Below are 23273 nucleotides of genomic sequence, written 5' to 3'. Positions count from 1 at the left end.
TCATATTTTATTATATTCAACAAACCCCTGAAAAGACCAAATCATTGTATGAATCCATGGACAACTATTGTCTGATGTGTCTCCTTCCTTTAAAGAGTACTGTAATCTAAAACACCAATGAGCTGCCCCATTATACTGAAGAAGACGTTTCAAGAAAAGTACCCACCAAATGCAGTATTTCTTCCTCTTTGAATGAAGTCAAGGAATGGCCAGCTGTTTAAGGAAATTACTGAGCATACTGTTCCTGTGCATAATTAATTAACAACAGTGTCTCTCTGCACGACTCGCTCTCTCTTTGTGTGTGTGTGTGTGGTGTATATACAGTACATATATAACAAAATAGATCAAGAGGTGTCTCTCTCTATCTCTCTCTCTGTGTGTGAGAGAGGCAGAGAGAAAGAGAGGGAGAGAGAGAGATTTCTTGATTTTTAAAATGACATTTACGGTATTACAAGATAGTTACGTTAACAGCATCTAAGAGAGAGAAAGAGAGAGAGAGAGACAGAGAGAGAGAGAGAGAGAGAGAGAGAGAGAGAGAGAGAGAGAGAGAGAGAGGGAGAGAGAGAGGGAGAGAGAGAGAGAGAGAGAGAGACTAAGACTAGTCTCTTAAATAAGTATTAGCATCAACCAAAGTCATCAGCATAGTGTCATTTAGTGTTGGACAATATACAATTTCAGCAGCAATATTATATTGCGCAAACTTTTCATTGTAAGAGATGCAGTAAAGACATATAAAATCAGACATTCCATAGTACAACTTTTGCTGCTTGATACAAAAAGGAAAATGATACCATTTTCCTTGATCAGTATGCAGTTTGTCCTGCCAACCCAATCTCCTGCAACAACAACAACATTAACCAAGTTTGGTGACTTTCAGTCTGAGGATAGAGTTGAACTGACACAGAAAAATGAGCCAGACACAGAACACTTTCTTGATGTGGTATCTACCATGAAACTTGGGTCTTGTTTGACAAATTACCTCCGTGAAAGGTTAGAGAGATAATTTACACATTTATTTATTTCTACCTTTTTGTTCTGCTCCTGAAACAAATTGTTAGATGTGGCAGCAGCTCATTAAAGTTATCTCAGGGCTTGTCACCATCCTCTCTAGGTGTTATTGCTGTGCTGCATGGCGGTGCGTTGCTTGGGTACTTTGGGTCTCTGATAAGCAATTTGCATTCTCAAAGCCGCTGTCTTTCATCTTTAAGTTCATAATATGTGGACATTTGAGGAATCTTTTTCCTTCATTGGCCAGACTCCCTGCTGCAATAATGAACACAAATAATTAATTGCCACAGTTGTTGCACATTGTGAGAAAGATTGCGCCTGTGTGACATTGACGGATTCATTAATATTTTATTGATTTTTAAGTGAACTTCAGAACAATCTACAGCCTCAGCTAACCACGCACAAACATTTAGCCTCAGACACTCTAAGAAATGCATACAAATGCACACCAGTATGTGAGTTTTCTATTTACATGGGGTCGCCCTCCTGCTACCAGAGAAACTTATTTGGGCACTGAAAAGAACATGTACGCTAAAAGCAAAAGAGGCTGGGAAGATGAGGCCTAACGAGAGGAATCAGTGGAACGTGTCTGATGGTGACATTCCTTCCTGGAGCTGTAGGGATCTTGATGAAAGTCAGGCCTTCACTGCAGGGCACACACCACCACTCGGCCCTCTCATCCTCATATAACTGCACAAGCAGCACAAAAGGCAGCACTCACACAGGAGGCAATTAAAACTCTGATCTGCTTACACACCCGGAAACACCCGGCTGTAAGCGGAAAGAAAACAAGCCAGGGCAGTGGGGATGTTTGTGATGGTAGTGAGATCATATATGATTGTCAGCAAGAACAGTGAAACACACAATGTTTCTTCCCTCAAAACATTTGAATTATTAAAGTAAACAGATGGAGCTTGTAAAGAAATCACAAAAAACAACATTAGTCAGCTAAGCCAAATGGGATACTATTAAATAGAAGCTGGCAAAGACTCAGAGTATTTCTGTAACACCAGCAGTCCCACTGCCAAGCTTTAATATGATCTGTTAGGGAAGTAACTTCTGGGTTTCCAATGAACTATGGGTGCTTGGAGTTAGATACAGGGATGAAACAATTTCAATGTTTTTTGCTGCATCTACAATGATGATGATGATGTTATTTTGCTAATACAGGTACGGTTAGGTTGATGAACAATTTTACAAATTATTATCAATTCCAATGATTCTTAAAGTAAAAGAAATGTGCTTGAAAAATAAAATGTATTATGGCCTGATAAGCTCATGTATCCTGATTTAAATTTCACTAAACCTTACTAGATAATGCATTAGTCCATCCGTCTCCTCAGGAACACTTCTGAGGGATCTTGAGATGCTCTTGTAGGTGAGAAGTGCTATCCCTCCGGTGATCTCTTGGTCTATCTCAGTTGGCACTATAAGAAAGCCTCCAAAGGAATGTGCCTTTGAGTCCTTCCAAATAGATGATTGAAGTAATTCAACTGACTCCTTCCTCTTCATCATCCTTTTCACCCTATATGCACTATAGGGAGAGAAGTTGGACCAGAGATGAGCTAACGAAAAAATGCATCTTTTTGACTACTGGCTCAGTTTTGACTTTGCCATATTAGGGGTGGTTTGCAACGGTGCTGCAACAAACCGCCTGTCTAAAACACAGTCGCGTGGCCACAGACTTGTAAATGCTGATTGTTATGCCACTTGATTCACATGGACTGAAAATGATGGACTGATGAAGCAGACACTAGCATAGTACCTACAAAAAAAGCTGGGATAAACTAATCCCCTGTTGGTTTCAGCTGTGCTGTTTTCGGATAGGAAATCAGCATAAATTGAACGAGATAAAGACAGGAAAAGACAAGAGAGTCAATGGCAAGGTATATGAAGATACTAAACTGGACAATTGGACACAACACTTGAGCTTTTAATTGTATCCACTTGGTGAAGTAATGTGACCTGTCAGACAAGTTGTAAACAGGTCAATACAATAGTTAGCCCTCGGTTTTTAGAGTTGAAATTGAAATTTATAGCACCTTTTTCAAAAAAGTGCTTTTACAGGTACAGAAACTTCAAGTTAAACTAAAAAGTTAGGCTCGATAAAGGAAGATGGTTCTGGGTTCAGTTCCATTTTGTTTGAAGTTTGTATGTTCTCCCCATGTCTGCGTGGGTTCCCTCCTTATTCACCGGCTTCCCGCCACCTCCAAAAACATACACCTTAAGTGAAGTGATGGGTCCAAATTGCCCGTGTGTGTGCGTACGTGGTTGTTTGTCTTTCATGTGGCTCAGCAGTACACTAGCATCGTGCTTGGAGCGTTCCCCGCCAATCGCCCGCAAATCAGCTGGGTTAGGCTCCAGCAACCCCAGCAACCCTCCATAAGTGGAGCAAGCAGTAGGCAATGAATGAATGAACTTCCTTCTTCATTCCAAATAGATTGAAGAGTTTCTTCTGTCCCATGTATAAAGACATCGGCTTCAGTTTTAAGTTGAGCTTTCTGTGAGATATGTTATTTGAACAAGATAAACATGTAAATGGAACCTTGTGTATCAATGGAAACCCTGTAGATGAGGTCAGGTAGAACATAGCACACACATGCATGAATACTACATTGTATGAATAGGATATACTATTCCTTTTCAGGTGTTTTTTTTTAAGTACAGCTGTGCTTTGTGACCAAAAAATAAGAAAACCATTTGTGTCTTTTGTTGACCTTAATGCTCCTTGGCTTGTGCGATAATGGCGGACCAGTGAATGTAGTTATTAGAGTCCAGATAGGGATGGTCACCATCATAGGCTAAGAGCAGGGTTGCTATTGTCCTCCATCAGCTGAAGAACCCATTTTCACTGTCCTGGTACTGCTGCCCATTATTTCTGGTTATCATGATGACCTGTGGCTGCTCGGTCATTTTCACAGCACAGGGCTAATTGCGCCAAATGGTAGTGATTTTTGAGGTGATGGATGGGCGGTATAGGATGACCACCCAGATATAATTTCTTTTATAATTGTAAAGACACCCCAGTAGTTGATATGTTAGCACATTTACAGCGAGCTTGTGGTGGTATAATACAGTAGTGATACATTTTTTCTTTTGATGTGTTCTTTCATGTAGCTGGCTGCACCTTCGATGAGGACTCAGACCCTGGGTTTTGTGAGTACCGACAGGGCCAAGAGGACGACTTTGACTGGCAGCTGATAAGAACCTACAATTGGCCCCAGCAGACCACGGATCTTCTACGAGGTAGAGTTTACATTTATTAAGATTTATAATGGGTTGAGACGCATCATGCAGGTGGTCTAAAAATGACAGGATGAGGTCTAGCTCATTAAGTGATTAAAAAGTAAAAAGCCATGCAGCAATTTACTGTAATCATCTAATCATTTAGCATTATTACTTTAAATTAATAATAAATTAACAAAAATATGCAAGTTTTTAGTATTTATACAGGGGAAAAATGCCACTATTGTCAGTGTGCTATTTAGGGAAGCATCTCAGCAGTTCATTTTATACTTATTGTGGGCTTTGCTCAGACTGGATTGCTGTCATGCTTGAAAAGGTGGAAATGGACTTTAGTTCTAAATGTTAGTAGGGTAGGCAGCACGGTGGCACAGTGGGCTGCGCTGTCGCCGCACAGCAAGGCGGGGCTCCGCTCTGTGCAGTTTTCATGTTTTCCCTGTGTCTCCATGCTGCACTGGCGTCGCGCCCGGAGTTTCCCCTGCCTCACGCCCTCAGTCAGCTGGGATAGGCTCTGGCTCCCCATGACCCGCCACAGCGGATGAAACGGTAGACGATGAGTGAATCAATGCATTTTCGTAGGGTGAATTTTTTTAGTGCACAAGTAAAAACAGATTGGCTACACACTAAAGGCGTTAACATATTCAGGGAGGGATTTGGGAAAGATTAATCATAAGACTTTGTAACTTGCTGTTCAAAAAGAACCCCAAAGTGAAATTAAACTTCAGTCATTATCTACTCATCTATCACTTCAACTTGAGGAGAAGGGGATTAATTTTTTTTTGTTTTTTTGTGTTGTTTTGTTTTTTTACAGTACATTATGGTTGTTACTGTTTAACCCATGTCTCAGCCATACTGTTCCTCATGAGACTCTGGTTTAGCACCTATAGAATCACAGACAGAAGAAATCAAAGGGCTTTACAATAAATGTGTTTCAATTTATATTAAATAAACTCAAGGCTGTATAAAAATACAGGTCATGTATTGTGGTCTTGAACCATTAAGTGCTTTAGGAACCAACAGGAAAACATGAACAGGCATGACTGAATTCATTTGTAACTCTTTGATTCCTTTCAATCTACTCCAGTCATGTTACATATACAGTTCAGTAAATGTTGTAAAAAGACATTGCCTTTTTACTTTTTGATTGATTTGTTTGTTTACTGAACTACCATTAGACTCTCGATCAATGAGTAGTTTATTAAGATAATGTAATACAGTGCTACAACCACTTTACTGCTTTACTGGTAAAGGTTGTCTTTGACTATCTGAGGGAAAATACCACCTACTATTCCAAGTCAATAGAAATCTTTTTTATTTTGTCCACTCAACTATAGGCATTGAGGAGGAATATGTCTTTATTTGGTTGATTGGTTGGTTGTTTTGTCAACAACCAGGCAAATCCTGCCACCTTCTAATCCTGCCACCAAAAAACTGACAAAATCAGGTTTTTGTAAAAAAGAACTGGCAGCAGAACAGTGACTTTGATGCCATTTTATTTTTTGCTTTTGTAAAACTCAAACATATTTCCTTCCATAAAACGACACAAGCAGTGCTGAGAAAGGGCTTTGATAGTTAAATACTTTATTTACAGATATATAACTATGTGGGCGGCACGGTGGAGCAGTGGGTAGCGCTGTCCTCTCACAGCTAAAAGGTTCCAGGTTTGAACCCTTTCTGTGCAGGGTTTGTATTTCTTTCTTTGCAGGTTCTCCCACCTAAAAAAACATGCAGCTTTGGTGAATTGATCATTCTAAAGTGACCAAAGGTGTGAGTGGTTGTTTGTCTTTCGTGTGGTTCCGCAATCCACTGGCATCGCACTCGGAGTGTCCCCCGCCTCACACCCCTTAGTCACCTGGGATAGGTTCCAGCAACCACTGTGACCCCAAAAAGCAGAAGCTAATAAGAAGATGAATGAATGAACACAACTACGTATAACATGGAAGATTTTTTGCTGTTCTAACTATAGCAAAACTAGTCAGCTTGGGCAAATCTCTGGGGTCCAGGGGTTGCAGTGAAGGGGATGTGATTTGGAGCTCCAAGCGTTCATCCTCGCCATTGTCTCTCTTGTCTCTTCCTATCTGCATCTCATTCAATATATGCTGATCTCTCATCCAAAAACATCACTGCTGACATCAACAGGGGATTAGTTCATCACTACCCAAGTGTAGAAATATGATAGATAAGCTCTGTTAGACTGTATCTATCACTTCAAGTGGAAGTGATAGAGACTTGACTCAGTGGTAGTCAATGAGTCAAGTCGAATGAATTTATTAATATACTATTTATATCATTATGTAGTAAATGATAGTTTGTTTGTTCTCCTCGTGTTTGTGTGGGTTCTCTCTGGATTTTCCACTTTCTTCCCACCCCCAAAAACATGCAGTTTAGGTGAATTGATCACTTTAAATTGACCATAGGTGTGAGTATGAGTGTGGCTCTGTGATGCCCTGGCAACATGACGTTTATGCATCATTTTGGAATGCTGTATGCAAGGGTTGAGTTTTGCCAGTACAATAAAAAAAAACAAAAAACAAACGGTTAATTTTAATGACGAGGTCATAACTGTTTAAGTAAAAAAAAAAAGAGTAGAATTATATATTACATATTTTTTTATCAAAATCTTACAGCCTGGTAGTCATTCCTAAATAAAAATCAACCAAACAGTTTTAGAACTGTTTTTTTTTTTTCCACTTTTTTTTTGACTGAAAGAACCTTCTTTACACAATTTTTTGTTAGCTGCACACTGATTATTTTGTCTTGGGTGCTGACATTTATCCGTGCCTCACCCATGGAAACAGTCGCGGCCATTGCGCTACAAATGTTCGGATTTTTGCTGGTTTCCCCTTGGCTTCTTCTGCGTCTTTATCCACAGTAATATCCATCTCGTTTTCTTCATTAACTTTAGATTGTTCTTTTATTCAACAAAGCACCCATCATCACTTGGTTTTTCACCAACCTTTGCAACTTTTTGATGTGTCCGTGACAGCGGATAAAGCAGTTCAGAAGATGGATGGATGGATTCAATAGGTTCAATACTTTCCACTGCCACCACTTTATAACATGTTACAGATATTTTTGTGACAAGTTATAAATGGGTATAACAATCATAATAAGATGGTAAGTTAATAGACTATTATTTGATTTAAAATGGTTTAAAACGTTAAAAATTCACATTGTGTCTAAATAAGGGTTAAAAAGTTATAGCGCCAAGAACATTAGTTAATTCATGTATTTTGTTTGTTATTGTTATTAGACAGTACAATGTTCGACAGTGCTGTCTTCATCCGATCGTCTGAGATACATTACTCAAGTCTTGATGTGTATACCGGAGATTTGAAGTACTGTACTTTTTCTGAGGGCAGTAAAGTGATTACTGACTGAAAATATCTCTCGTCACATTCGTGAATTATTTCGCCCCCTCATTGAAGGGTGTAACATTTTCAGCTGCTGAGGATCATTATTTTATTGTTTAAGATAATTAATTTCTCCATTTAGACCTGCAGTTAATGATTATTTTCATTACCCATTAATCTGACAGTCAATTTCTAAAACGATTATTTAATCATTATCTAGTAAACTGCCATGACTTGCTCTGTAAAAAAAAACATCAAATGTACACATTTGAAAAGCTTTAATTAGTGACTCTCCAATTTTGAACATGATTATTCCATGCATGTGAGGTTTAACCAGAGACACACCCATCCGCCTCCCATCATACCAGCCACCGGTGCTTTTATTAAGTTTAAAAGATAATGCAACAAATATGTAAAATGAGATCTGAGGGTGTTAAAATAAGAATCTGATGATTTACGATTACATGTACATATAGATGAGCTGCTATGAACTCTGTTATCAGAGCAGCCTCTCCTTCATGTGCCTTGCAGAAAGTGAGAATTCCAGCTTTGGTTGAATATCAATGATGTCTCACTTAAGACTTACTGCTGGTGCCTGTGTACAGTACTCACCAGGATTCCTCAATCGTCTAGCAATCATATTTCCTTGGACCCTAGTTTGCTTAAACAGTTTATTTTTCTGCGAGGTACCATGCATCTAAACAGATGGCCTAATTCCATTCTGCACTATTATTTTCCATGTACTGTATTTATTTAAAGTGGCCTGTTTTAGGAAGCATACAACCAAGGGGAAAATATCCAAGTGTCAATGGTGATGATTTGAAGATCCTAGTTTGAATAAATTGTGGCAATTTATGGAAGAAGCTGTCACGTACCCATGATTTTATAATCTATTCTCAGTTATCAAATTCTTGTTTTGCTGTTCTAGACACAACTCCCCTGAGGCAGGCTGGGGACGTTAAGGAACTCCTGGGACTGTAGAGTCTAGCATGGATCATTGCTGATTATACTTCCTGGTGTTCCTTAGGAAGCACCAGTACCACAATGGCCGATGCTCATCTCCTTTTCATCCATTAGAAAAGGTCAATTTCATCTGGGATAAGCACATGCTCAGATAACTTGGATGTTGGCGGAGAAGAGATAAATATTTCATTTATAGCTTTGTGTGTGTTCTCAACATCAAAGTCATCTTGGAGGAGTTTGTATGAAAGGTTGTTTTAAAACCACATTGACATCATGTACATTTTAAGCTGTCAATACTTAATTTCAAATAATGATCGTAGTCATTTATGTATTCCATAATTCTTACATCTGTAACCATCAGAGATAAACTTCAGAAATTAGGTCTGCTGGATAAATGGGGAAAACTTGTTTTTTTCAGCATTGATATTTATATTCTTAATTTATGTAATGAAAATCGTGAAAAATGAGAACCAGTAGCAAAGACTTGACATCTGTTTTAATTTTCCGTACGTTACATCGCCTGTCCTGTAGTGTGACTTCTGCACACGGCCATGATGTAATATCGATGCCGAAGACCTATTTTCTGACACTACTGCTGTTTGAATCTACTGTTTGAGTATAATTTGGGCCTTTCTTTTTTTGAGAGAGGGGAGATGTGTTATGGGAAGGACTACAGCTACAAATTAATGTCAGAGGAAAACCTGATGAACTGATAACAAGTTAGGTGAAATATAGAAAAAACAAACCCAGACATATCGTAGGCCTCTTAGTCAGGTCTTTGCTGAATAAAATATGGGCTTGCTATATTCTCTGCGGTGCATTAATGGAAGTCCAGTAAGGCAATCGATTCAATATAACCTGCTTGTTATGCTTCTATGTGTTTCTCTTGATCTAGAATTGGTTCGGTATGTAATGCAGTGCAATGAAGTGCAATTGATTTGCTGCCAAGTTTGTAAGTGAACACGCAGCCTTGTTAGAGTGGAAATATTACTCCAACTGTCTTTCTCAAGTATGGAGTTAGCTTCATCTGTCTTAACACCGCAATGAAAGCTGATCGGTCTATTTGTCCCATTGCTTTTCCCATCTTGCAGTTGAGGAAGAACATGCAAGGTCAGAATTTTCCAAGCGGGCTTTACCTTGAGTCCTTCCAATGGCTTTAAATTATTTCAGAGATGCTAAAGAGACTGCGATTGAGACAACAACTTAGTTTATTGGGCAGTAACAGCTCAATAGTATTGATTAGGGCCCAGCAGCCAGTGAAATACCAATGACATGAAATATTGCAGCTGAAAAGAAACAGTTTTGAGAGAATATTCTTTTGGGTACTTTGGTGTAGTGAGGCAGGATGAGAGATTTCAAAGATGTGGGAACCCAGAGGGATTGCTGTGCTCGACAGTGTGTCTTCTGGCCTTTTAATGGTCAAATTGAACACAATTTTACTCTTCTGGGTGATACAAAGCAGGTTCAGACTGGTGATTCTCTTGGCATTATTTATATTGAATTCACAGCGGACAGTCAATGTCACCCATGCAGAGAGATACTTAAAGATTTCTCTCATGGAACTAAAACACATTTGCTTCTGATATAGTACCTAACCTAAATATTTTTAACAAGTAGTTATCAGTTAATTTAATGCATGTTAATCAATCTTATGTTTCAATAGGCAGTCTATCTTTATTTGTTTAATCACCTCGTTTTGCCCAGCCAACCACTTTTAGCATGACAAAGTGCAGCCCCACCAACGAAGAGAAGTAGACATAGGTACTTATCATTGTATTGGACAAATCCTTTAAAAGTACTTTTTAACAGAGAGCTGTAAAGGTATGCTTTAAGACTAATTAAGATCAAATTTTTATATTCATGCATTTTTCATATGCGACTACATGAAAATCTGGATGGAGACACACGTTAAAAGTGTCGAGGAAAATAAAAAAATTCGCATTTAAAAACAGCATGGCAACAGTCCTGACAGCCACAAGGAGAGATGATATCTGCTTTTAGATTTCTTCAAATACTCCTGCCATTTCACTTGGGTAATGAATGTAAATAGTGACTCACTAGAAGAAAAACATCATTCATGGTTATGAATGCCATTGCAGCTCTGGTACAACATGCAGAACAAGGTTCCAAAAAGGTAAGCACACTTCTAAGGTTTTCCTCCCTTCTATCATCTTGCTGGGGTTTTGAAGATGATGCACATTTGCTGAGCAGACCTTGGCCCTCGGCCTTCTTGCCATCACCACTGTGCTGGTTTTTTTTACCTTAAACAGTACCATCTCTGATGATCCAGGACCGAGACTCAAAAAAGGAACCAGAGGAGGCATAATGGCTCTTTGCATTTAAATGGCACATTAACAGAGAGAGGTCTCTCTAGATTGCATGACACATCTGAATTCCGCAGCAGAGAGATACAGTTGATGTATATACATTTGGTTCTATGTACTGCTGAGGGGCTTATTCATGAATAATACACCAATCTGCATGTAGGTATCAGTTTCTTTCAGTGGAACATGGATATCAACATGTGTAAGACAGTCTCACAAATTCCTTGGAGATCAGGATGGTCTGCCCCCCCACCCCCCTTCCCAAGAATGCTAGACTAGACTTTGACCTTTTCTTTGAGGTAATCATACATGCAGTCAAAAAATGAAACTCAATTTTTCAGCCTTTCTTTAAAAAGTGAAGACTAAAACAGCAACAAAGTAATGTGTGTGTGTGTGTGTGTGTGTGTGTGTGTGTGTGTGTGTGTGTGTGTGTGTGTGTGTGTGTGTGTGTGTGTGTGTGTGTGTGTGTGTGTGTGTGTGTGTGTGTGTGTGTGTGTGTGTGTTTGTAGAGACTTTAGTAGAGAATATTGGGAGCAGTGTTGGATATGTGAACATGTTCCATTCCAGTCTATAACAAATTACAGTCAGTTTGGTAACAATCTGGTACCAATTGTTTCAAACATGACACAGTTTTTTTTTTTTTTTTACCTTCATTAATATTGAACAAGTCAGCAACACATTACACTTTCATGAGCTGGATCATTGCATCAGATTTTGAGTGGCAGTCACTGATGGAAGACAGCCAAAAAATGGATTTTTCTTCTTCTGGAAAATGTGTCTTGTTGGTAAAATACTGTGAGTCTGGCCCCCTTTTGTCTTCTTGAAATAGTGACACTTGTCATTGTTGGTTCCTCTGCAGTTTAAATTCACTTTTCATCAGACCCAGGGGAAAGTTAAGGGCAGGATGTGTGTGTTTGCGTGTGTGTGTGTGTGTGTGTGTGTGTGTGTGTGTGTGTGTGTGTGTGTGTGTGTGTGTGTGTGTGTGTGTGCTCGCCCCTTGGGCAAGTCTGTCTAAACCCACTAAACTCCCCGTGCAGACCATAGACAGGCTAGAGAAATGAAAACAGGATGAAAAAATATACACTGAAGGAGTAAAGGCGATGTGTTGTGGGGAGGTTTGGGAGTGATCGGCTGAAGCCTGGTGACGGAGGGCTTTTTATCAATGCGCGCTGAGTTTTCCTTCTGGATCTTTTACCTGCCTGTTGCTTTCTTATCCCCTTGTGGCATATTTATGATAAAGGATAAGAAGAGACAATGACATTCCACTTTGTAGTACAAGAAAACTGATCATGACAAATCTGTCCATAAGCTTCCTGTCTTTTGTTGCTGAACGTTGAACCCTGAGAGCTACACGTCACCTGCATCATCAAGCAATGAATGCGTGGTTTTATCATTGTGAATCAGAGTACAATGCAGTCCAAATGATTTTGAGTGGACTATTATGATATAAGGCAAAAACAGATAGAGAGGGACAGTGTCATTGGATTCACCATTGTCTGTAAAAACCTGCTGCTGACACAGATAATTAGTTTGTTTAATAGGCCGGATTTTACAATAGATTACGTTAAAATAAAGAGATTTAAATGCAAGTGGAGAAAGCAATTTAAAGCTTTTAGATATTAATTTTCAGCATCTTAAATGTTTTCTATATGCTGTAGTTAAACCACATGGGGGCTGCATTACCAGTAGGAAACAATATTTTTATTATAAATATGTAATAGAAATACACACTTTTGTCTTGACTTCAACAGCTCCAATTGCACGCACAGTGATTTTTCTCATTCTTGCAGCACCATGTTCAATGACTGGCACGGGTTAAGATTTTAAATCTCAGCAGTGGGTACATGAGCACTTTGTAGTGGCTACAACAGTAATGTGACTATCCCTCTGTGATTAGCATGGATTTAATACCAGGTCTGCAAATAAAGGACTGTGAAGCAGGTGATGTCATTGATCGACTTGAGCTGTCCATGTCATTGACAAGACTCATAACAATCCCACTCATTTGATTAAGATGAGTCCTGACATCCTGTTGATTTTTTCTTACCGAGATACATTGACTAGGAAGGGAAAAAGGAAACTAATGTTAGGAAACGACAATCCAGGATAAAATCCAGTATCAAAAAAATTTCATGTATTTTCTGGGCCGCAGGTAAAACAATCATGAAGATTTCACCTGGTACGCCACGTAAAAGGCACATTAGGTTCATTTTCCCACCTGATTTTCAAGAAAATATATTATGTTAAGATATTAATTGATACTGTCATTGATTAAATATTAAACTGGCACCCCCCCCCCCCCCCTAGTGGTTCAGAAAACCGGTTCTGCAGTTGAGGAGAAATTAATTTGAGGAATTCTTAATGGCTGCCAGCATTTAGGCCTACCTGAAAATCTTCTTTTTTTGTCCTCAAAAAACTCATTCTTTATTGTGTGTTATTTTTGGTGCCTGCAGATGTGTCTCTCACATCTTATGCTAACAAGGTCAACCACAGCCGCCTTGTTAATCTCACTTCACTATATGAAACACATTTAGAGTGGATTTACATTATTTATTAGCTTTGCCTACACCCTTCAATATTTGCTTGAGCTTTTAATACCAGGTATTAGCATCACGTTGCACCACCAGTGACTTTTCCTTCAAACAACCGCCGTTCCTCTGAATCCACGTCGTCTCCGTCTTCCAACCGCTGATAATTAGAATTCTGCCCATAGTTTCTGTTTACTTCTCTCTCTGCTTTATCTTCATGTCATTTCACACTGCAAGTCTACACCCACAGGCTCATAACAAATCTGTCTGTTTAGGGTCACTCACACAGAGAAACATACTATATAAGCTACATTTTTGTGAATCTATAACACGCAAAGAAAAAAAATGTTTGCCTTTCATCTAAACATGTTGCGAGTTTGAAGACAGGTTTATGTCCTCTACAGACGTGTTCTGTGTCACTTCAAGGGTATTTAGGGTGACAAAATCAATATACCGTAAGCTTATAGCAATTGTTTGTGACGCATAAACCAATGATTGCTGGTTAGAAACACCAGTGAGGAAGACTTCATATTCTAAGGTTCAGTTTAAAGCATGGTGTTGTGGCAAACACTCTGATAAAAAATTCTGCTTGGGTTAAGCTGCTTATACATGCACGCCTTTTCATATCCTGACCATGAATATTCCTTCATATGTGAATGAATAGAAACACTCAAACATTACCTTAGATATAAGACTTACAAAGGCTGCAACAAAATAAATACATAAAATGATAGTAGTTGCACATTACGTTAAGGCTTATAACTGGGATTAATGTAAAACTGAAGCCATAGATCAACTTATTTATGTTTAGTTCAACAGTAACACGTAAAATGATTAACATTAACACACTTTTTTTTTCTTTCCTCAAATTGTCATCCCATCTTAATATTAATGAATGTATTTTTAAATATGAATATTTTTATCCTTAATAAAATATTTGTTCGAGTGTGCTGAGGTTGTTTTCTGGTTATTTAGTGGATCTATTTTATCTAATTGAATTCTTACTTCTTCCTGTCCCATTTATTTTCCTCTGCTTATTTCCTTCCCCTTTCCATTTCTCCTGTCCCGTAGGAGCTGTCAGGCTGTCTTTAGGAAATATTTCCACATTCCCTTGCTTCCTTATTGTCTTACTGTCAGTGTAAATGATACATTTTATATTATAGGTTCCAACGTTAGGATGAGCCATTTGCATGTAATGGGTTGATAACTGATGTAATAATGAAAGCCTAAAGCCATAGGCAGGAAGGATGGGGCTTGTGAGACTAATGACCATTTGAATAATGCACCATTTGATTTTTTTCAGCCAGATCAAATCCCCTGAAGCTATATAGTGAGTAAAGGGAAAATACACCGGATATACTGAACTGCATAAGAATTAAATTCTCCAAATTACTTTACTGACCCCTGAACACCTGCTGAGATCTCTGGATCTCTGAAACCTGGTCCTGAAAAGATGGGAAAACTGAAACATTTTAACTTCAAAAACTGGGAAAGTTTCTTATTAGGCTTACAAGAAAACTTCAGTTACTCTTATTTAAACCGTGTAAATCTCAACATGACTGAAGATCCTACAAGTAATTTTATGACTAAGGCAACCTTTTGAAAGCACTGCGTTGTAGTTTTTTGACTCTGTGTCAGCTGTCACAGATCTAGTACAAACTCTGATTTTCTACCAGTTTTAAATTTAAGTACAGCTTCTGCATTTTGTTTTATTAATTTAATTTATTTGCCAGACGGCAATAAAGGGGGCTTTAGGAGTTGCTGCATTCCTTTGGTTAGCCTGATATCGTGCATATTGCTTTAAGCATTTACACGACATCTAAACACCTACAATCTAAAATCCTCATTCCTTGGAAAGTATGAAATACAGTTTATAATCTGACAAATCTTATCTAATCTTATCTTATTCCACAGGAAATGTTGAATATAGTTTAAAACTAACTGAATTTAGTTACTTGGCATTTATTTCTTTTAAACATCAGCTTATAGCAATTTTTTGTAATGTTGAAGTTAATTATTAAAGAGATACGTCTGTTGGAGCTGCTTTAACACTGTTTGCTGCACGGTGATGCTGCCCTGTGGCTCAGCCTCACATACATTGTTTGGGTGTTGTGGAGGGATTTATGGTTTGTTTATATATTGTATGTCTTAGAAACACTCAGCTGGCCAATTAACTATAGTTTCGCCTTGCTCCTCAGACCATTTCGGCTACAGCCTCCAGTGGGCTGCTCCAGAAAATGCCCTGGTTCATGCTGACTTGGTGGATGGAGTGGCTGAGAAGGCTGCCTTGTGGCTTTAAGCCACTCGGAGCTTTGTTATAAATAAATTAATTTGTATCGTCTCTGCAGAGTTCCTATCATGTTTTCATACATTTCGGCTGACACATTTTGTTCTATGTGGTATAAAACAAGTTTGAAAGTTTTTATATGAGCACTCAGCACATATTTCAGACAATATTCCAAACTAACACAAAATTCATATAGCTTTTACACGACAAAGCAGATTTACTTCATGTGTATTCTTGCATGTATTTAATTTATCAAGTCATCTGAAAGATTACACTTTGGTACAAAATCTGAGTGAGATTAATTTTGTAATTCAGTGTTCTCTGCCTGAGCCCCCTGAAGCAGGACTCCCAAGAGCCATTAAATGTATAGCCATCAAAATATGACCATGAATCATTGAGGCAAGAACCCAACATGTCAGGCAATTTAATTACTATGGAGCTGTTAATGTTGTCGAGCAAAGAAATTCTCCTCCTTCCCCGCTCTTGCCTTTTGTGTGAAGCAGCAAACAGAGCGAAAAACTGTAATTACTTTGGGTCCTTTGTCCAAACATTCATCAGGAGCCGACATGAGACATCGTGTTATTTCAGAGCTGCAGGTATTTGATTGGCTGTGGATGTTAAAATTCAAGAATTGGGCTGATATTTGACACACTATCCTGATCATACAGAGAACCTTCAGCAGAGTACAAGCAGTGGCACAAGCATCAAAGGCCTTCTGGTGACTTTAGTAGATCATGTAGACTGACTATGTAGTCTCTCTTAAAATCAAGGAATTGTTATCTTCTCAAGGTTTATTTGTTTCTGTTTTAGTAAGTTCTTTTGTCATTCTTTTTTATGTTGTTATGTCTTTGTACTTTGCAACTTTATTTTTAAATTGTGCATTCAAAATAAATGTTAGCCTACTTCCTTTAAGGAGGTTAAGATTGCGGCCATCTTTGTTGGTTGGGCTTTCAGAAGTATTACGTACCTGACAGTCTGATTGCTTGTGGAACATAATAAGTGTTATTTTCCCCCCTTTATTAGCTTAATGTTTTCTTTTTTTTTTTTTATCAGTCTTTTTTCACAATTTTCAAAATGAAAAAAAAAAATCCAGCATATTTAGGGCGTTGGTATGGAGAAACGGTTTTGGTGACTGGATCATGTACATTATAATCATTTAATTTGTTGATGATACAACCAATAATAATGAACATATCCATGTCTGGTGTCTTTCCGTTCAGCAGGATGAAGATACAGCTGGTATCTGAAGATACCTGACAGTCATGGTGCGTGTTTCTTGTGCACATGGGAAATTTCCATCCACACTGGAAAATGTAATGTGTGGACTGGAAACTTTTCCCCAAGCACAAATTGTTCTCTCATGAAGACACAAAAAGTTTCTTCCCTGTTTGCATTAACATTTTCATCGTGCACCATAAATTTAGAGATTTTGTATTATTGGTAACTAGAAGTATGTATATTTGAATAAAAGTTTGGATATAATTTGGTAGTCTGGTCATAAATTAAAGTTTTCTTTCAAAAGTGTATAGCATACTTAGAATGGGAATATCGGTACAGGCAGACATTTATTCAAACCAAATTAATATTACCTGTCTTTTTAACGCTTGTTATATTTTCCTCCCCGTTCAACGTTCCCGATAGTGTGTATTAGTATTTCCCACTGGTCTATTTCCTTTCAGCTCATGTGCTGGGCATTAGTCGCCCCTGTGGATGCTTGACTCTCTTAATTCCATCTCCTTCTGTAGCTCGCAGCTCTGTTCGGCTGCAGGTTGTTGTTGCCTTTACGGTGGCTGTTTCTTCCCCCTCTGCAGCAGATAAAATTCTAGTTGTCACAGAGGGATGACATGGAAGGGTTATCTCACTCAGAACATGCAGTCCCAATGCAATACTTTCCCACGGTCAGTTCCCTCACATGCGTAATTGGCTTCCTCTTCTGCTACTTCGTTTTCCCTGCTCCCCCATGAAGAGTACGCACTGCTATTTTTTTTTTCTTTTTTTTTTTTTTGCGTTCATTCCGAGTGGCTCTGTCTTGCTCATCTCAGCCACAGTGAAATTGAAAGTTTGTGGGATTTAAATTCAAAGTGGTGTTGCTAAGCATCCTCCACACTTTCCTTGCCATTTTAAAAGGCTGAGTTAACACGAAGCTGGTGAGGATGATGATGTCAAAAGCTAAAGCTGCCATTCTCAGCCGAAAGCTCTGGTGTCTCAGGATGGAAAGACTTCAACTGTCTACATTTTTATATGAAGTAATCCTCAACAACTCACATTGCCCTGCCCTACCAATGACCTCTTACTTTACTCCGGTGAGTTTATTGTAAATTCTCCTAGAGTCAACATAGATTTAAAATATATCAGTTGCTTTTCTGGGCCGCCCCCATATGATACTTACAAACTCAAACTCCAAGCAGACTCTGACTTTTTGCTCTTTAAAGTCTTAAATCTGTTTCTCATGAGTTTGATCCTTCCATTTGTGATTCAGGATGTTTCCATGTGCGATCTTAAATCAGCAATGCACACATTACCTATGAATGTGAAAGATCAGAATTCAAGAGTTTTTTTGTTTTTTTTTCTCTCTAACTTTATGCTCATACATTGTTGTTGCATTATCTTTCAGTAGATGTCAGCAGTATTTGACAAAGCCAGACATGGAGGATCACAGAAAGTGAGTGAAAATCAGGTTGTACTTTGAACAGATATATGGGAAAATTGTTAGACTGCTTTTTTTTTCACTTTGGTGACAGCCTGCCAATATCATTTCCTGCATGTTTTTGTGGTACAGATTTGTTCACACTTATGTCAGCTGTAGGTCACATACAGAGATGATGATAAGTCAAACAAAAAACTTTAGCTGTTTAGATTCAGAAATGTTGCTTTCAAATGCATTGTGGACAAAGTCTATTTTGTCGATTCACCAGGTTTTGTTGCTTCTTGATCCCTTGAGCATCAAACATCTTTTTCAAGGACTTTGTGGGCCCAAACTGTCACATCACAGTTTGAGATTGGGATCAAGGCTTATTACTTTTACCACTAAGATATTTTTTATAATGAGAACTAGCAGGCTTTATAGAAGCTAATAGACCACAATTAAAAAGGCAGCAAAGAAGGCATCAGTGTGTGAAGCGTTCTGTGTTGTGCTGATTTAGACCAGCCATTCTTGAAATTGAGATTCTCCACAGATAGCTGATGTATTGCTGAACATTTGCTTTAGTGAGCAGTGGTAATCTGCATCACTCAAGTTTAAGCACCTGACCCTCACACCGTTGTGGGAGGAGGTGGGAGGCAGTGTTACTATAAGTAAAATTATTTTATCCATCAAAAAAACCCCAACAACATAAAGTTAAAGACACTTCATGTGTTTTTAAGAATATATGCTTGATTTTTACTTATATTTAATTTCTAGGAACAATTTGGAACTTGTTGAGCAGCACTTATTTAATCATGACTTCTCCAAAACATTCCTTTGTTTCAGAAAGGTTGTGTTTATTCTTTAATTATCTATCGTCACCTGATACTAAAATATAACACCTCCTTTACATTTATTGCATTTTAATAACATTGTGGCTATGGCTGCTGAGCTGCTGAAGAACTGAGATATCACACACTGCCACATTTGTTTTTTTTCTTGTTAGTGAGAATCTTGTTAGTGAGCCCATGCAAGAGATTCAAGATGTCATATTGACAATTATTGTGACTGAGTTGCAGTGACAAAGTATGCATTTAGTTACTTGTAAGAAAACAGTGGCCTGTAGCTCAGTCATCTTTAAGTTTTTATTTTAATTTTTTTTATGGCTATTTATGATCTGCAACATATCCACAAATTATATTTATAATAATTGTAAGTGAAACATTTGCTTTTGTGGTCAGTTATAAATGACTAATGTATGAATGTTAACTTGGCACCAGGTCATTGGTGACATACCCTCAACTTAATTGTATCCGTAAACACATTTGTGTTATGTGTGTAGCAGGACCCAAAGAGGATGAATCAAATTATGTAAAACTATCAGGGATGATGCTCATCCACAATAGAAAAAACAGCTTTTCAACTCAAATGTAAAAACTTAATTGAATTGTTGACTGTAAAATGGTAATATTAATCACACAAACTGTTACATGTAATACATGACTGTCAAAACGAGTGGCGGAGGGCGTTGATAAACTGCTCAATCTACTTGATTTTACTTGTTTTGTGAGTCTGGATTTTTGTTTGATATTGCTGCTTTGTCACTGCTTTCAAAACCTTTATGACTGAAATACAACACTTTCTGAACATTTTAATCCATGTAGGAATAAAGAGTGGGTTTTATTTCTTGTATTTTATCAAGACATTGAAAGTCTAAAATAAATTAGTGTATTAGAATGTCATTTTTCTAAAATGAGAGACGCTCTATTGCAGATTGTTGAGTTTGTCAATGGGAATAGTAAATTATAAGCTAATATTGGAATATCCGTCTTCAGCAGTCTTCACTTTAAAACATATTGTCTGTACTTTTTTAAATGATTCACAGGATTTATAAAGGACTCACTTACACACAGGCCTCTCACTGAGCTGAACAATTTTCTGTTAGCCTGTTTTTGTATGCATTCTTGTCAGAAATTAGCAATTACTGTCTTTGCATTTGTTTGTATGCTTGTTTTTGGATTACCACATAGTTGCCAGAGTTCCTCGGAGTTTTTCCGGGAGGTGCACCCATGGGTACCTCGGTGGCGATATGCTGCACCTCAATTGTGGATGTGGGTTGTCTTGGGTCTCCCATGTTACGTCTTTATGCCAATATGAACTGACATGCTCTCCTGGAGCAGCAGCTGCAGGAGGAGAGAGAGAAAGCCAGGGAATATACTCTTGGCAGGGCTAATCCAGACTTCAGGATGTGCTGCTATCTTTAACCAGGGGCTTCAACTCCCACAGAGAAGGATGCAACACTTTGATTGGCCCACCCACACTGGTACAATATTTTGGCCAGAGCTGGAGGCTTTCTTGTATCATAGCTGCTACTGTACACTTTTTACTTCAGGCCAGAGTGAAACTATGAATAAAGGGTTGCAACCTTGAGAATGGCCTTTGGGTTACATATCCAGAGACGTTTGCTTTTCTCCACTTTCTCTGCTCTACAAGAAGAACAAAGACCTCGAAGACTAACCACTGAACAAACCACCACAATCTCAAATAGAACAACAGCAGACTGACACATTTCTATATTGTGTAGGTGATCAGGAAAAATCTCAAAAACCCACACAAAACCAATTAAGTCCAGGTTTTGGTTCCTTCACAATAGCGTGAATGAAACCTGAAATGTTTTGTGTAGGAATTTAATTGGATGTTAGAAAATCTCTCATGATCAAACCAAGTTGCAGTTGATGAAGGGTCTATCAGTTTGCTCTCTGATAGTCTCCACACTTAGATTCAAAACTCCCAAGCCATCAAACGGATGAAGACGCCTGCTGTGATTGCAAAACGAGATAAGAAGAATTTATTTCCCCAAACAGGCAGATAATTAATTGGACGATAGAGGGTTACATAATCCTGTTTTCCACAGTCCGTAACCACCCTCATCCTGGGACTGTGGGCCTGAGGCATTTCAAAATCCAGCTGAAAAGACCTGGAAGAGACTTAACAAAGTCTACATCTCGACAATGCTTTGCCTTCATGCCCTCTCTTCCTCCTTGTTGCTTTTGCTCTATCTCCCTTCCTTTCCCGCAGTTCACACTAAAATAGTGTTTCAGATAGGAAAATGAGACAGATAAAGTAATTAAAAGTCAGAAAAGTTTCTCTCAGCACTGCACATCGAATTAGTTTTCTGAGTAATTTTTGCCTTCAAGTGGTCTTTGAACGCTGCATTGGCCATATCTCTAAAGGAGCTGTAATGAATTAGTATTAAATTTGAGCAGGTCCTCATTTTCTTTGTTCACCATTTCTCCTAAATGGGATGAGGGCCTTAAAAGATCATTAAAATATGTGAGGTAAGGGGAAAAAAAAGTTACACCTAATCTTATTTTCCACTTTCTACGCGTGCATTGTCACAGCTCCTGCTTCTCACACTTGTCAGCTGAAGACCTAGGCAAATTATCAGCTGTGTGTGTGTGTGTGTGTGTGTGTGTGTGTGTGTGTGTGTGTGTGTGTGTGTGTGTGTGTGTGTGTGTGTGTGTGTGTGTGTGTGTGTGTGTGTGTGAATGTGAATGTGCAGGATTAGGTGCTCAGTTTATCCTGTTCAAAAAATGTCAGAAAATGTTCAGATTTTACTTCTACTGTAATATAATGAGAGGGAAACAGTTTTGAAAGTCCTTCTGAGGAGATGTTCAAACTGTAAACAGTAGAATGAAAGTGGTCGAATCGTCTACATTTTTTGTATTGTGAGAACACTGGTTGCACCATCTGAAGATTTTTGTTATGTCCATATGCAGAGTTTCTGCAAGGTCTTTAGTTTCCAATCTGGTCAACTTAGTTTTATCTGCTGATCAATGGAATCCACCAGTGTTGGTGTTCTGTGTCTCATAGAGATTCACTCCAGTATCATCATCAGTCTAACCTGAAAGATTGAAGGTAGCATGCTTTCGCTTTCTGTCTCAGCTCAGCTGGGGCTCTGGTTTTTCATCCTGGCACTTTTATATTTTTCATTGCTCTGTGTGCAGAACACATTTGTGATTAATATAGTCTGGGATGCACCTACATCATACCATCTACCATCACTACTAGTTTCAAACAGAAACAAAAAGTAACAAGGTGAATTTAAGAAACCCATTTGGATTCAACTTTCATTCTTTAGTCTGAACCAGATGTGCTGACAATCAGCCACAAAGATACCACAAAGTATCTTGCAATTATACAAATCGTTTTGGTTTCTACATGCCTTGGTCAGAATTCGAGGGCAGTTTTGCTCTTTTGCAATGCATCTGATCAAAAATAAGTGCAATAATTTAAGAGCACAAAGCAGTTGTTCATGGAACACCTGGGGTGTTGGAGGATCTATTGCCCCACAGCCAACTGCTGCTGTTTTCCAGGTTGCCTTGTTTTTTTCCCCTTGAATTGTTAGATAAGTTATACTGAGTAACTTTCAAGAGTTGTCACTGTTTAGATGACAGTTACCTGCCAGTCCCATTTCTGTATCTGTTTAGTTATACAATAGCTATACAAAGTCTATGTCTCAAATTGCTGCTTTGCACATAAAATCCTTGTTTCCTTACGCCACTTGCTCATCTTGTTTTTGGACCTTGCTGGGTGTCACAAAAACTCAAGTGGGATGTTATGAATAAATGTCATTTAACTAACAGGATCTCAGTGTTGTCAAGGTGCCCTAGTTCCCCGGTAACAAAACAGCAGCTCTTCTTTCCCACTCTGCATTTGACAAAAGTAATTATAATAACAGGACTATGTCAAAGTCATCTCCTAACTTCTTTCAGGTTTGATTACAGCTTAGCTGCATGTACCTCTTTCAGGAGAAAGACAACATGGCTTTATCTCGATTGCTGAAATTAGGTATACTCTATGTAGAAGAGCCTAACAGACGTAGTTGCAAAGGAGAAAGAAGAGGAACAAAGTGAGATCATGCGGCAGTTTATTATGCAGATG

At 38.4% G+C, this 23273-nt stretch overlaps 1 protein-coding gene across 6 annotated transcripts in view; it reads left to right on the top strand.

The window, feature by feature from the left end:
• The window catches only part of ptprua (protein tyrosine phosphatase receptor type Ua), a 184765-nt gene that overhangs the window by 52683 nt on the left and 108809 nt on the right, over nt 1-23273 (top strand). For all 6 annotated transcript variants that reach the window (XM_068333143.1, XM_068333140.1, XM_068333144.1 and 3 more), the window contains exon 2: nt 4126-4254. In XM_068333143.1, coding sequence (XP_068189244.1) covers nt 4126-4254 — 129 coding nt within the window. The remainder of the gene's footprint in view (nt 1-4125; nt 4255-23273) is intronic.

Source organism: Antennarius striatus, chromosome 14, assembly GCF_040054535.1.
Source record: "Antennarius striatus isolate MH-2024 chromosome 14, ASM4005453v1, whole genome shotgun sequence".
Taxonomy (NCBI): Eukaryota; Metazoa; Chordata; class Actinopteri; order Lophiiformes; family Antennariidae; genus Antennarius; species Antennarius striatus.
This window is presented reverse-complemented; position numbering and strand designations above follow the sequence as displayed.